The following is a 16,553-nucleotide window of genomic DNA, read 5'->3' as shown; positions in this document are numbered from 1 at the left end:
TCCTAATGGGCACCTGATCCTACCTCTGGAATTTCCATGGGTCCGTGTTTTATGCCCTCTACACAGATTTTATCGTGAAACGTAAGGAGACGACGAACAGTGTTCAATATCAAAAGTCCATTTAACAATATAAAAAAGGAGCAGAGCAAACACAGACCTCCGAAACATCAGAGGTGGGATCAGGTGCCATGGAGGAGTGAGCATCCTCCACTGACCGTTCACACCCGCCGTGTGCTCCTTGTCATGATCGGGAAATGACTGGAAAATCCGTCGTCAATTCAGTGTATAAATAATTGACTAACAATTAGTATGAAACACGTCAGTCAACATTTGACTCAATGATAAATTGTATCTATCGACAAGGTCATTGTTTAGAGAGAATTTTTGAGATCGATCACTGTTAGTTATCTTTACTCTTATTCTATCAAGTGTTCTGCAGATCAATGTTGATCACACTAGCCAAAGATCTTAATTATTCATAAATTATCATTTTCTTTAAATTATAGACGCCAAAACTTTTTGCACCTTGTAATGACAAATATTTTATATGACACGTATGTTGATTTTTTTTTAAAAATCGTTTCAAGTTATTGAAATTTTTGGAAAAGGGGAAAAAAGTTAATGAAAATGCATTTGGGCAAATTTACTCCGACCTTGGCTAGAGGAAAATATTCGGATGGAAGAGGAATAAAAACATGTTTCTGTGAGTAGAAAGGTGTTGTCCTGGAAATTCAAAGAAGTTCTCTGCATTCGTTGAAGACTGACAGTGCTTTATCTCTATATGAAAGTGTGTTTTGAGGTAGAAAACATGCTTTTGAATATCACATATTATTAACAAACAGTACTCATACAAATGTAATAGAAATTGCTCCATATTGACAACAGTTTAAATATCCAAATAAAATGATGTTATGATAGGACAACATAAATGTACTGTGGAATCTCTCTTTTTTTAAGTTTAGATCAAAGCACGAGTTACTTGCTCTAATTAATTAAAACCGAAGATTCATTAATTTTATAATCATTAACTGTCTCCTAACTACAGATTTACCTTTAGTGAATTAAGCTGTATTTCATGTTTCTCTCTGTGTATGAGAGAGAAACTGAATGTTAGAGAGAGAGAGAGAGAGAGAGAGAGTACGTGGGTATGAGGATGTATATATATATATATGTGTGTGAGGGTGTTTGACTGTGAGTGTGTGTACATGCATTTCAACGCCAGTTCACGGATGTTAAAATATTCATGTGATTCTTCCTCATTGGAAATTAAGTTTCACATGTACAGTAATTCATCAGTATTTTTAGGATAACAATGGCATGGCAAAATATCTTCCTTTTTCTCCAAAGTTAGATATTTATGGATTCAATCGAAAAAATAAAAAAAATGTCACATCCGAGTAAAACGATTGAAGTAGAACTCTATTGGTCATCAACAACTGCTCTAGAATTTACAAGCAATTCGAGTTCATTTGATTTCCTGAATGAGTCGGCCTCGTCTTCGGAACATTGGATGAATATGACAGAAGGAAATGTCACGATAGATGTCTATAACACAACACTCAGACAAACAACCGCAGGTAAAACTTAGTTTTTATTTAATACAGGTAAAAAAACGGTAAAAAGAAGGAAAATCATTCTTAGTTCTGCAAAGCATGAAAATCCATTATAAATTTGATATACTACATCCCTCATCTCTTAATCATTGATTTTATTTTTATTTTAGGTGAAGAATTTAAGGTAGAAGAAATTTGGGGTAAGTATACTTATTACTAGTAAAAACATTCTTCTAAAGCTAAAACAAATTGCGATTACAAGTTTCTAAAATTGTATCTAGAATAAAAGTTCCTTATGTGAAATTAGCCTAATTTGGGTCACATTTTCAGTTCTTGAAATTATATTACACACCAATAAATTCTGAAAAGAACTGCTACAATACTGTTATATACACCCAAACATATAAAAAGAAGTCAAAAACATTTGAAAAAAATATAGCTTATACAAAGAAAAAAAATTAAGTTGGTCTGGGCCATTTTTGGTTTATATAGTGAGGCAATACAATTCAAAATACGTTTCATGTTTAAAAAAAATGAATATATGTACTACATTCTATTTTAAAAGCAGTCTACCCGCCGTGTGCTCCTTGTCATGATCGGGAAATAACGGGAAAATCTGTCGTGAATTCAATGTATAAATAAGTATGAAAAACGTGTCAGCATTTGACTCAATGATAAACTGTATTTGCTGACAAAGTCATTTTTATCCATTATAGAACTTACGAAATGATGACTTTTATTGAGACTGTTGATATTCTTCTTTCGTTTACTTGTTTGTCGATAATTTACTTCGTTTTAGAATTTGTTCATACGTAGAGCATGCTCTTGCTTATCAAATCAACTAAGAGATATAAACTTCATACACTGGTGATGAGGGTATATTGCTGCATAAGTAAAGGGAATTGACGATAGAAAAGTTAGTCATCACGTTTATCATACGTTTATCATAGAGCTTTGTTTCTTAGAGTACCATTTTTCAAGTAAAATATCCAAATATGAAACTAATGTGTTACACTCTGTTTTACACTCATTTTTCTTAAACTCACCGGGATATATTGTATAAACTTGGAACACTTTAGATTGTACATATCTGTCAAACACTTTGTATAAAAACGTCAGTCAGCATTGGAGTTAATGATAAAGTTGTATTTACTGAAAAAGTTAATTATCGACCATAAAAGATGCAAAATTATGACTTTCATCGTAAATGTTTATATGTTTGTTTATCAACATGTTTCTCAATGGTTTGTCTTATTTTAGAAATTGTTCATGCATAGATAATGATTTTTCATATCATTTGAACTTAAAGTAATTCATAGCGGTTATTATATATTTTCAATCCTTTCAGAATGGTTTGTGAATCTGACTACACCCACGCAGATAGTAGTAGGCACACTGCTGTGTCTTGTTTTGATTCTACTGATTGGTATAATATGCTGCTGCTGTTGCAAAAGGTAAACCAATGAAATCAATTTTTTTTTGCAAATGGTGTGTCACTGTAATGAAGCATCTTTTTGCAAAGAGTATGTCATTGAAATTAAACATAGGTCAAGGAATCAAACATCTTATCGAATATGTATGCCTCTAGAATCAAAATTATCTTATTGCAAAGGTATGCTACAAGAATCAAATTTATCTAATTGCAAACGACATGCTAGAGACACCTTAATAATCAGTTGGAACTATATTTAGTCCTCTAAGTACGTCTGCAATAGTGATAAAATTTACTCCTCTATTAAGGTTTGTCATTGAAATCAAACAAAAATTCCTATGTCTCAAAAGATATGCAAAATTTACTTTAAAGGGTATAATTATATAAAATCTGGCAGCTATTTGATTAAATCGTTTATATCTATGTTAGGGTATTTGCTTTGTGACTTTCTTAAATACCAAACTTTTTTTCATCCCTGCAACCTTGGTATACTAGATTAAAATACTAATATTTTGAATCTGCGAAAAGTTTTTTGGAGAACTTAAGTGCACTTCTAAAACATTACATGTTGCACCATTAAGAGCAGTTAATATTTTTGTAAGGTGCAAGGCTAGGGGCTTAGTAGAATCATAATTTCACCAACTGCAATGTATCTCTGTAAGGATTAAAAAATCAGGACGAAGAGTAGACATATTTTGATTCCTGAGATTAGGGAAGTGTGATATCAGATAGCATGGTGTGAATTGGTATTATTTAGGGATGGCAATCGAATACAGAATTGCTAATCGGTTATCCGCAAGACGTTCCGACCAATTAACCGGTTAACCGTATCAAAATACGCAATGTACATAACTCTTTTTCCCTAAGTAAATCTATTCGGCTGCATTTCATTTCCGGAATTTTTGGTAATTATCAACTTTTCATTTCCGACATTTTTTAGTTTTCATTTCCGACATTTTTTTGTTTTCATTTCCGACATTTTTCAAATACATAAATAGAACCTATAGTAACAAATTTGATAACTTTACTTGTGAAAAATTTAAAGAAATAAATCATAAATAAATCATTGAAATCCAATTTTGTAAATTTATCAATGGCTTGGACATAAGCATGGTGCTGTCATTGACATTCCATTTAGTGCATTTTAAATATGGTGAAAATTTTTTATGCTTATTAAACTCTTTTACCTATAGACTTACATGTATGCATATTTGTATAGATGTTTTTTTTATTAACAATTTGACATAAATACTTTTAAAATTCCATTTTCTTTTACTTAGAAAACATTGAATTGCCGCACAGGTAAATTCCGGAAATGAAAAAAATATTTTGTCGGAAATGAAAACAAAAAATGTCGGAAATGCTTTGCATATTTCCGGAAATGAAATGCAGCGATCTATTCATATATACAAGAAGACTGATAAAGTCTAGATGTTAAATCATTGTATTGGTCTTGATTCTTGTTTTTAAAAAAGGACAAGCTTATATATTTTTATTTTACTTTCAATATAAACTGTGGAAAATTAAAAAAAAACACGAATCATATCTGAGAAATCATTGATATTTTTCCAATGCAGATTTCACATACGTTCATTTAGGGTTGTCACTATAATGAAAACTAAGCCTGAAATAATCACTTAATTTAAATTTTTTTTTTTTTAGTAATTTATTCGATAGACAAAACAAAAAACAAAAAACATATAGAAAATATACAAAACATACAAAAAAATATAAAACAAAACATACTAATTCGCAGTTCTCAAAGGTGATTTAATTAATTTTATAGAAATACGGGACAGTCAGGGTAACGACATGATGTTTTAACAGTAATTAAGACTTCAAACACAAAATAACCAATTACTCTACAATCTCAATCCGGAGAAACATAATTACATCCAAGTCATTTTGGATATGTGAAAACGCTGAATTATCAACGTTTATGCAAATGTTTTTTTTTTTTTAAAATGAATTTCTAACAAAATTAGGTTCAAATTTATATAAATTTTATTTTTTCCGACTAACCGGTTCAAGATTTTCAAACCGATTGCCATCGTTTCGTCCGAGTAATTGGATAACCGGTTACAAATGCCATCCCTAGTATTATTGTTTGTGTGTTCTTTCAATCAATTGACCTGAGTTCAGTAGATAGGCAATTCATTTTTCAAATTCTACAAATGTAAGAAACTATTCTTAAGACCTTGTATTATGACACTGTTATAAGTTTATCAGAGCGAATTTTAAAAAAAAACAACAAAAAACTACTTTGAACAATGGCAACAATATATCCCATCTCTGTAAATTCAAAAATATTATTGTTAAAAATCTTGATACATAGGGAAATGTTTCAGTACTTCAGAATTAATTCGTTAAAGTGCATACACTTTACTGATCACTTCATAATTACACGCCTTCCATCAATATCTAAATTTTGCAAGTTGGGTGATGGTGTGAAAAGTTTAAAGAGCAATGCTTGTTATGATATGAAACATATGGAGATAACGAACAGCACTCAAGATCAAAAGTCCATAAAACAATAGAAAACAATAAAAATAAAAATATTCTTATTCCTGTTCAAATTATTGTAACGACATATTTGTATTTATAGTTTGTTACTATAATTTCTATAATAATAATTGATTATTGCTATACATGTATCTTATGAGACAAAACAACTCTGGATATATGTTAAGTTTAAAACATTGCTGTTACGTCATACATTTGTTCTTGCAGTCAAAAAAAACTATCTGTAGCAGTCCGATAATAATAATTAGCAGTCCGATAATATATTATCGGACGACTATGATAACAAAATCGGACGGTATTAAAAAAACACAAAAGAGTGTGAAAAAGATTGAATATGTCAAGAAACTTAAAAGAAATATTTCGAAAAAAGAAAAGAAAATTCAGGGAAAGCAAACGCAAGGAAAATAATTTGCTACAGAATAGCAATTCTATTACAAAAATTAAAAGCTCAGGATAAAAATCTGCATTTTTACTCTCCTTGGTGATGGTAAAAATCTTTCTACACCGGACCACTGCCCTGCTTAGCTGAACGACTAGCTACCACTGAATGAATGAAATGAAAAAAAAAGAGTTCACTCTCTGTTTTTACTGTCTCATTTCTTTTATCTACTTATCAGAGGGGTAGAAAACAATTGATGTTTTATTCAAATTTTAGATTTGTAGCTTTGATGTACTGTACAACTTGTCATATAAGGACACCACTTGGTCTAAAGAAATTGGTCAACGTTAGACAATATTTTGGATAATACAATATCTTATACAAATGAATTTACTGAAGAAGACATAAAGTGTACATCATTTTAGACAAGATTTTGGGTTATAAAACATCCGATGAGACAGGTTTAACTGTACATGTATTTGCTAATTTTTGTTTATTACAAGAAAACTACATGTACAGTTTGTTCTGTGGCTGGTACTACAAGACAAGGAACTTCTTCATTCTAGAATAGCAAAAGCAAATTGATCGATTTACATGGATTGTGTTTTGATTAATTTTGATTTCTCGGCGAAACCAGGAAACTGGTCTCTAATTGTATCTGTTTATGGACGGAAAATATGCCTCATTTGACTCTGAAAGATACATCAGCTGTTGTTATCATGTGACTTGAAATATTTGTCCAAAATTAGAATGTTTTAAAATGTTCCAATTTTTTCAAATATTTAATTTACCATAGCAATTAAAATCTCAAGCAAATTCCAAACAAAAATCAAACATCTCTCTCACATTTTAAGTGTCTTTGTGGGTGTTATGAGCACAATGTACAAAACTATCTCATTGAAACATAATCGTAGAATTTGCTCTTATAAATTTCCTGCTTATACACGGGTTTACAAGTCTGCTGATTGAACATCCTTTCTGGTAACACTTCCACCCCAATACCACCAGAATCAGAATCAGTTTATTCGCTCAAACCATACAGCATGGTACATGAGGAACATAAAGTATATACAATGTCTATAATGTCGTCAGAGGTACATTAGTATAAATATACACACATATAAATAATTAATATAAATATATATACGTAAATAAATGTTTTACAACTGCATATAGAGAGGATGTACATATAGTACATGTAATAATAAAGTATATGCAAAAAGAAAATACCAGGAGGACAGCTAAGAAGGACAGACAGTCTCAAATATTTTTGAAATAAATGTACATAGTTTTTGTAAAGATTGTATATTTGAATTGGCCATGAGTTCATAAAACTTGACAACATTTGGTCTGGTGCAGTAACTTTTGTGTAAAAATTTTTTTCTTATCTCTGAAAAAGCTGTACACTCTAAAATGTAGTGGTATTCATCGCCTATCTTTCCATTGTTACAAACTAAACATACTCTATCATTTAATGGGGTGCCACACCACCTCCCTGTTTCGACAGGTAGATGATGATTTGAGGTACGCATTTTCATCAATAGCTTTCTTTGTTTTGGGCGTAAATTTTTAATGTAGCTTTCAAATCCGAAATTGGTTTTAAAAATTCTGTAAATCTGGCCTTTGGAAGAACTATTTATGTCATTTGACCATTTTTGAATGAACTGGTCTTTTAAATTCTGATTTACAATAGCACTTAGCCATTTAGCATTGACAACACCTTGCTCATTCCATATAAATGAAAGTCCACAATTATTTAGAATTTTTTGAATACATTCAATCCATTGACATTTAATACCATCGTTACTTAATTGGTTATACATATACTTGTACACAATATTGACAATTTTATCTTCTGCACATGTAAACATCTTTGACCAGTAAGTAATCATTCTCGTAAAAACATTGATGTACAAAGGGAATCTTCCAGTTTCTCCGTAAATCATGTAATTTGGTGTAGAACTTTTCAAATTAAATATAGTTTTTAAGAATTTTAAATGAACACGTTCAATTATTTCCATATTTTCATAGCCCCATATCTCACATCCGTAGAGTAAGATGGGTGTGACTACTTTATCAAACAAGTCAAGCTGACATTCGATCGGTAAATTAAATTGTCTAATTTTTCTTATCACCCCGTACATTGCTTTCTGTGCTTGCTCACAAAGATGTTTCTTCGCTTTACAGTATGAACCTGTTCTTGATAATACAATTCCTAGATATTTAAATTCTTTTACATTTTCAATATTTTGGGTATTGTAATAAAATTTCCTCTTTAACATTGCCCCTTTGGAGAAAACCATGACTTTTGTCTTATCAACGTTCACATTAAGTTTCCATTGAGTACAATAAGTATAGAATTCATTCAATGCCTTTTGTAAATCATCAGCAGATTCTGCCAAAATAACAGTGTCATCAGCATAAAATAAAATCAAAAGTTTTAAATGTAGTAATAATTCATCTTCAATTTCTTTACTAATAGTTTGTAATCCGACTATGTCCTTTTCTACCAAAAATTCTTCAAGATCGTTTATGTACAAAGAAAATAAAAAAGGTGACAGATTTTCGCCTTGTCTTACCCCGACATTACATTCAAAAAATCCCGAGGACATTCCATTTTGTTTCACTAAAGACTTAATTCCCATGTACATATTCCTTATATAATTGAAACATTTACCGTTAATACCATTTCTGAATAGCTTATTCCACAAACCGTTTCTCCATACAGTATCAAATGCCTGTTTAAAATCAATAAATGCACAAAAAAGTTTCTTTTTTCTTTTCATAAGGATATCAGATAGAAATTGCAAAGTTAAAATATGGTCTAATGTTGAGTAATTTTTCCTAAAACCTGCTTGATTATTATTTAGAAGGTTAACCTCGTTTGCATACATTTCTAGTCTATTCGCCAATATGCGGGTAAAAAGTTTGCCTAGGCAGCTTAGCAGAGATATAGGACGATAATTTTCAGGCTGGGTTGGGTCGCCCTTATTCTTATATATCGGTCTAACAATACCAATTAACCATTCATCTGGAACGAAACCACTATCAAAAATTATATTAAAAAACTTCTTATACAATGGTAAAAACGTTGACAATGTTGTAGAAATATGTTCATTTAGAATGTTATCATACCCTGCGGCTTTACCATTCTTAAGTTTCTGAATAGCCGCTATTATTTCTTCTTCGACAATTTCACAATTGATAATACTGTCTACATGGTCTGAGTTATCATTTGTATCATCTAATCTAAAGTCGTAATTTTCGTCATCGTTAGCATCATTAGTATTGCCTTCATTCATTTCTTTTAAAAATAGAAACATATCTTGGATTTCAACAGCGCATTTTTTTATCTTGACTTGATGCATTTAAAATTCTCCAATAATCTTTCGGGTTTGTTGAACGTAAATGGGCAAGTTTTTGAGTTAATTTATTTCTGTAACCCTTCAAGCAGTTATCCATTGTTTTCTTGTATTGTTTGCTAGTTGATTTAAGGTCGCCTTTGTTTTCAATTGTTTTATTTCTATTGTAAATTCGCTTTGCTAAATGGAATTTCCTCCTTGCTGTTTTACATTCCTGGTTAAACCAGGGTTTGTTACACTTTTTATTATCCATTGAGGGGTTTTCTATATTTTTTTTCATACCAAACGTTTCTTTTGCTGAATTAACAAAAACTTCACAAATGTTTTTCGCTATTTTGGTAACATCATCCCTGCAAATACTTTCAATATTAATAGATAGTCTATCTAGATCATTTTCTATGGCTAATACAGAACTCACTTCAATATTGCTACGAAAATCGTCTGCTTTGTCCGCACACCATAATTTTACACTTGGTTGATTTTTACCTGTTCTACAACTTTTGACCTCTTTGTTACAATTAGTGAACGAAAAAGTTATTGGATTATGTACATCTGAAAAAAGGTTACAAAAATCAATAATTTCAAAATTTTCCACAATTTCAAAAATATTTGCACTGGCTACAACATAATCAACAGTGCTGCTATTCTTACATGTGGCACTACCTGTATTTTTATCTCTGCCAACCCGGCTATTCACAATATACAAGTCATTATTTTTACAAAAGTCAACAAATTTATGTCCATAATTATTTACAGTACAGTCTTGTACAACTCTTTCTAAAGGAATCTGGTGGTCATTAAATATCGAACATCTAAGAGCAATCTCTGAATGAATCGGGCTATGAGTTACCTGTGTCAAAAATTCGTCAGAAGTACAATAGTCGTGTAATTTACCAATTCTGGCATTGAAATCTCCAAATAAGCATACATATTTACAGTTATTTGCCATGTTTAAAATTTCTTGCTCTATTTCTAAAAAACAGTCGGGAGAGGAATATTTACTCCCTTCTGGTGGAATGTACACAACTCCACATAAGACATCTTCACAAGTATTAAGTAGAAATTTACTAAGTTTGAACCAAAAAATGAATTTACAATCTGTTTTCAAAATATTTACATGTTTTATAATATCGTCTCGTACTGCTATAACTAACCCACCAGATCTTCTATTTGATAATTTGTGTCTATTTTTCATGAAAACTGTGTAGCCGGTTATGTGTATATTGTCCGAATCATCGGTTTTAGTCTCTGAAAGACCTATTATGTCATGCTTAGAGATGAAATCGTAAAACTCTGGATAATTAAGTCGTTGTTTAAGTCCACATACATTTAAGGATAAAATTTTCAGGGATTTGTCCCTGTCAGTTTGTTCTCCCGCGATTTCCTATGCCTGCTCAGGTGTAGATCCCTGTCGCTGTCGTTTTAGTGCCTGGCGGTCGGTATTTTGCGGCGTGCTCTGTTGATCCAGCGGTTGATAACTCGAGGTCGAATTCCAGGTAGGTAACGATTGTACAGGTGCGCTGGGCGCGGATCCAGCTGATGGTATGTATTCTTTACCGTCGATGTACAGCGTGTCTTTCACAAGCTTGGCGCGCTTATGATCTTTCAATGCTTGCCGAAGAACCGGATAGAGTTTTCTTCTTCTTTCCTCAATCTCAGGAGGGAACTGCTCATTTACCCAAACATTACTGTGTTTTAATTTTTGCGGTGCTCGACTGCGGATGAACTCTCTATCTTTGTAAAACGTAAATTTTGCGACAATATTTCTTGGGTGTTCACTAAACTCGTTCCATTTTCCCATTCTATGTACACGTTCAAACGAGATTTCGTAATTTAGTCTATATTTTCTTTGGATAAAATCTTGAAGAACAGCTTCAGTATCCTCGAATCTCCGTTCTGGTATTCCTGAGAAAATAAGATTGTCTCGCATAGAGCGCATTTTGAGGTCTGTAACTGAGTTTTGTAGAGCCTCGTTAGCGTCATTCACAGCTTTTAACACATTTTCGGTTTGTTTTTGGGTACGAAGACACTGCTCTGTAGCTTTCATATTGCTCACAATTTGGTTCTTGTTCGCCTCAGTTGCATCTTTGACTGAATCGAAGACATTTCCCAGTGCTTTCATATCTGTGTCAAAGTTTTGAACATCATTCTTCACACTTGTTACTCTTTCATCAAGTTTTGATACTTGCGATTTTAGCATATTTACAGACCCTTGTAGTTCATTAAAGGAGGCCATTTTATTTTCAATAGCACTGAGTCTGGATTCGAGTGAATCACTCCTGTGTTGGATGTCCGTTAATTTACAGTTCATTTGGGTCAATAGGGTGTGTATAGAGGATAATGTGATTTGATTTTCTAGCTCTTTATCGTTGTCACATTCCGACTCTGGCTTGCCGTAAATTACAGAATGGCTCTCTTTTAGAATATCAGATGTTTCAGACATTTTGGTACAGGATGACAAAGACAAGGACAGAATCAAAATCACATAGAGATAACAGACACGGATCAACAACATAGAATGTACGTACGCGTGAATGTACGTGAACTAAACTCACAGCTGAACTCAAACTGGCTACACATAGCACAAACAAATCACAAAGAAACTATCGATTTGACGTTGGAATTTACCAAAATTGTACAATAAATGTCTTCATCAATGAATATCACGTATTCTTGCACATTTTTTTTTTTTGTTCTTATGCAGTAAAATGGTATAATTTTAAGAATTTCACCGGAGCCCAAGTTGAATCGACTTACCGGTCCGATGACCTCTGACCTTTTTTCACCTCAATATCAGATGTCTGCGTGGACTATTAAACAAAAGTCAACAAATGTTATTACAGTGATACTTAGTAATGTACATACAGTCATTAAGTATAGATAATTTTATTTTTAATTACCTAACTTTTCTATCGTCAAATTCCCTTACTTATGCACCAAAATATCTTTATCTTCATCTCCTGCATACGGAGTTAATGAATCTCAGTTGATTCGATACGCAAGAGCATGCTCTTTGTATGAACAATTTCTAAAACGGCTTAAATTATTGACAAACAAGTTGATGAAACAAGAACATCAGACGTCTCGTTACCCAATTGAATGCCTAGTTCTTCTAGAAACCTGATCCCACTATTAGTGTTTCCAGGGGTCCATGTATCAGCTCTACTCCCGATGGGAGGCTTAGTCCTTTTAGACATCTGACCCCTGTATTGGTGTTCCCGATGGAATGATAAGTCCTTCTGGACACTTGACCCCGCTATTGGTCTTTTACTTTTGTTCTCAATTGGATCTAAGTCCTTCTAAGACACCTGAACCCATTAATAGTGAAATCTCTACCCAGAGTTATTGTTCCACTAATACATCTGTTAACGTCTAAAAAGTTGCACAGAAAGTGGAGAAAAGTGATTTTTTTTTCAAATGCTGTTTGAAATACCCCACAGGAAGATTAACACCTTTACATTTCTACATGCTAGTATGTACCAAGCTTGCTGCAAGACCTTTGTTTAAAATTTAAAAAAAAATCATGTTGATATTTATCGGCAATGCGTTTTAAATTTTCCATGTTTGTAATACGAGTATTTGCTGGAAATAATCTCTTGTATTATATAGTGAAAAGCGATATTTATTTTTTAATTTTCATAAATCAACTTTCATTCAAAATTTAAGGCTAGAATATAGAAGTTTTGCATTTATAATTTATTATGAAATAGGTAAAACTAAGTTTTGCCAAGAATCTAGGTATTTAGAGGTTGACAGAGGTGTAGCAGCGTTTTATACGTCCTCTGGTGAGAAATTAATGATAGTGTGAATGCCGATATATGACAATTTAAGCAACAACTATTGTACACGATAAGACAATCGTTGACTGAAGTTACTTAAAAAGGTTAGCCCTAATTTTCACACTGAATTGTCTACTTTTTCCCGTTTATCCGCTCATGACAAAGGGCACACGGTAGGAGCCACCGTTTTCGACAGGGATGCTTTACATTTCAAGACACCTGATCCCACTCCCAATGTTTTAGAAGTCGTCCGTTTTTGCTTTGCTCTATATTTGTATTGTTTCAATGATTTTGTGAACTTAATAAGTGATCATTATCCAAATCTTAGCCTATGTTTGTAAATTCAGTGATGGGAATGAAAATATGAGCACGTGTTTGAAAATAGTTCTTAAAAATAAATCTATGCATGTATCATGATGGTTAAAACAAAACGTTTTTCTAATACGACCTACGCTTTTTATTATAGAATTTTAATTTCAGAGGAAGGTTAAGGAGAGACATCCGGAGGAGCGAGCAAAAGAGAGTTACCTCCGAGGAGAGGCATTACACGCTGCCAAATCAAATAGCCAGATTATCAAAACTACGTCAGAACTTCGCACGACGAATTAGCACCCTCTGGATGGACCGGGAAGTCGCAGACGGTGAATCTGTAGGAAACAGCAGAATAGCGCAGAATTCTCCCAGAAAAGATCGGAATGTACGCATGCCCTCGCCGACACCGTCCCTTACAGATAGGCCGTACATGGATATGTCGTCCTTGACCAAGGCTCATAGAGATTCTGAGAATCCGAAACATTTTGATGATCATGATGCCGTTACCACCAAAGGATACGTTAAACCAGACCGGAAACCCCCTCCTGTGCCTCCAGTAAGAATCCATCCTAAACTGCAAAATACCGACGGACACAGTAGTTTGAAATTGAAAAATATTTCAAGCCCCACGGGTGAACTGGGGTATTACAGTCCACAAATGCCTGTAAAGTTTCAGGCTATTTCGTCAATGCCAGGCCCATCGCCATATAGCACATGCCAACAATGCGCTATGGGTCACTTTGGTCATGGTTGTAACACTATGATGCAAATGCCGATTCAGCATTCACCAGCCCCACAAACCATGTACAACAATCAAATGTACATACCCGAAGAGCTTTGTCACCCCGTAGGTGTCCGAACATACAGCCCAGGTCCGGGCATGACCGTAAGGAGTCCGCCTTGGAAAGGCAGCATGGGCCACGTGTATTACCACGGAAATATGCCCTATAATCAGTGTATACCAGAAGTGACGGAATTGAGTGAGAATGACACTAGCGGCGGCCAGTTTTTTGGACATCAGTATTTACTGAACAGTAGAAGTCCACTTTTGCATGACCATGAAAGAATGAATACAAAAGCTGACAGTAAGTTATATGATAAACCACTGGAACATGAGCACACATACAGTGACGTCACTGAATTAGAAATGGAACGTCATCAAAATCACTCTTTGAAACAATCATACGCACCTGAACAGCATGTGAAACAATCGTACGCACCTGAACCGCCTGTGAAGCCATCTTACGCACCTGAATCGCCCGTGAAGCAATCGTACGAAACTGAACCGCCTTTGAAGCAATCGTACGTATCTAAACCGCCTTTGAAGCAATCATACGCACCTGAACCGCCTGTGAAGCCATCTTACGCACCTGAATCGCATGTGAAGCAATCATACGCACCTGAACCGCCTGTAAAGCAATCTTACGCACCTGAACCACCTGTGAAGCAATCTTACGCACCTAAACCCCAGGTGAAGCCATCGTACGCACCTGAACGGCTAGGTAAGTGATTAATGAAATTAATTATATATCCTATACGCAATGCTTTTGCCATTTACTTGTTTATTGAAGTCCATCATTACATTTTCGGAACGTCAGTCAGCAGCCAATGGGACAAGTTAATTATTGTCTTATGCCCATGAGGTATTCAGCTATGACGCTATCAGAAGTCACATGTTGATAACCTTCAGAATAATCTTTCTTTAATTTGTAGGCTTTAAAGATTCACAGAAGAAACATGTCCGCATGTCTATGGATTTAAAATGATTTAAAAAAAGGAAACTACTTGCCCTGTCATTGCAAAAGGTTTTCCATACTCGGAAAATATTGTTTTAGCAGTATATCTCGAGTATCTGGATACTTCATGAATCAGAATCTGATTGTTATTACCGTAATATATTTTCTTGGACACGCCCCGTCTGAGCAAATTGTAAAAGGATAAAAAGCATGTACTACTTTTTGTTTGTATTATCTTAGACGGTATACATTTATTAAAGCTACGCATCGAGGATTTCTAGGTACATGTAGAAATAGCTGTGAGGTATCTTTTGAGGTTCAGTAAGTCTTTTGGTCATATTGATTACATTTATTTTATAATAAACAAGTCTGAAACGATCTTATTTTCAATTCTACTTGTATTTTTAAACAAATAAAATAAAATACTTATTAATCTCTTTGTCGTTATTTTTGCTTAACCTTAATAAAAAAACATTTTTAAACGCTAAAAATATTTGTAAAACTTGAAAACGGACACTTTTCCCACAAACTTTTTAAGTACAATTTTTATTGTCACTTGAAAAGTTATGCAAGATGGCTTCGTGTCATTAGAGCCTCTGTGAAAATCATGGCCAAGGAGCACACGGCGGGTGAGACCAGTCGGCAGGGGATGCTATCTCTTCCATGGCACATGATCCCAGCTCTGAAATTTTAGAGGTCTGTGCTTGATTTGCTCCTATTTTGTTTAGTTTTTTTGACCTCGTTATTTCCGTTTATATTTTAATTTTTTACTCATTTGGACGAATACCACGGTAATCACTGCTGGGCACTGATTACACTCCTTTATTACCCAATCTTTTTTTTTATATTCTAACGATGAAATAAATTAAAACTTACTCTGATTTCAACATTATGTATATTTGGTTTACATTTATGGACTGGCGTTTTGTCTGACTCCAGTCTAAATGTTTGAGTTCATAATTTATCCAATATTCGAAGCAGATTTGTGTCAAATGAATGCTAAGAAACAGAATGACGTTTAAGGTACACTGATACTCTGATAAGAGAGATAACTGTTAATGACACAAATGTCTATTATTCCTTTATAAATTTGTCAAGTTGAAGTGCCTTTTTTGTCAAATTTTGCCCCGCAAGCCATGATAAAATTGTTTGTATTTTATTTAGCATATACTTTTCTTTTGGAAAATCATAAAAGTTAAAGAAACATTTTATATGAGTAAGCAGAGGGTTTATGAACCTTAAAAACGTCATAGCGGTCCGATACTGTAATGAAAGGTCTAAGGTCTCATTTTGTGGTCCAACGTGTACCTTTTTGGACCGCTTAGTAATAAACCTAGCGAATTTCTATATACAAGTAAACTTCAACATTCTGCATAGTGGTTGTTAAGATTTTTGAACAATACTGACTTATCTTTAATCAATCATCCAATTAACGAAATCTTAATTCAAAATGTGAACAATATACAGACGACAGATA

At 33.4% G+C, this 16,553-nt stretch overlaps 1 protein-coding gene across 3 annotated transcripts; it reads left to right on the top strand.

Moving 5' to 3' along the window:
• Window positions 1–1,200: 1,200 nt before the first annotated feature.
• On the top strand, window positions 1,201–15,505 carry LOC134235894 (uncharacterized). 3 transcript variants are annotated; one of them, XM_062718071.1, is made up of 5 exons: window positions 1,202–1,577; window positions 1,724–1,753; window positions 2,902–3,007; window positions 13,509–14,842; window positions 15,054–15,505. In XM_062718071.1, the coding sequence occupies exons 1-5, from the start codon at window positions 1,358–1,360 to the stop codon at window positions 15,104–15,106; spliced, it is 1,743 nt and encodes a 580-aa protein (XP_062574055.1). In that variant the 5' UTR covers window positions 1,202–1,357; the 3' UTR covers window positions 15,107–15,505. The 3 variants fall into 3 exon arrangements, with proteins under 3 accessions (XP_062574058.1, XP_062574055.1, XP_062574057.1); XM_062718073.1 differs by having other exon boundaries at window positions 1,202–1,579; window positions 1,729–1,753; XM_062718074.1 differs by lacking the exon at window positions 1,724–1,753 and having other exon boundaries at window positions 1,201–1,577.
• The last annotated feature ends 1,048 nt before the right edge of the window (window positions 15,506–16,553 follow it).

This window comes from Saccostrea cucullata, unplaced genomic scaffold, assembly GCF_032062105.1.
Source record: "Saccostrea cucullata isolate Sc308-1 unplaced genomic scaffold, CSIRO_AGI_Scuc_v1 ctg337, whole genome shotgun sequence".
Classification (NCBI taxonomy): Eukaryota; Metazoa; Mollusca; class Bivalvia; order Ostreida; family Ostreidae; genus Saccostrea; species Saccostrea cuccullata.
Note: the sequence above shows the minus strand (reverse complement) of the source record. Positions and strands in the feature narration are given on the sequence as shown.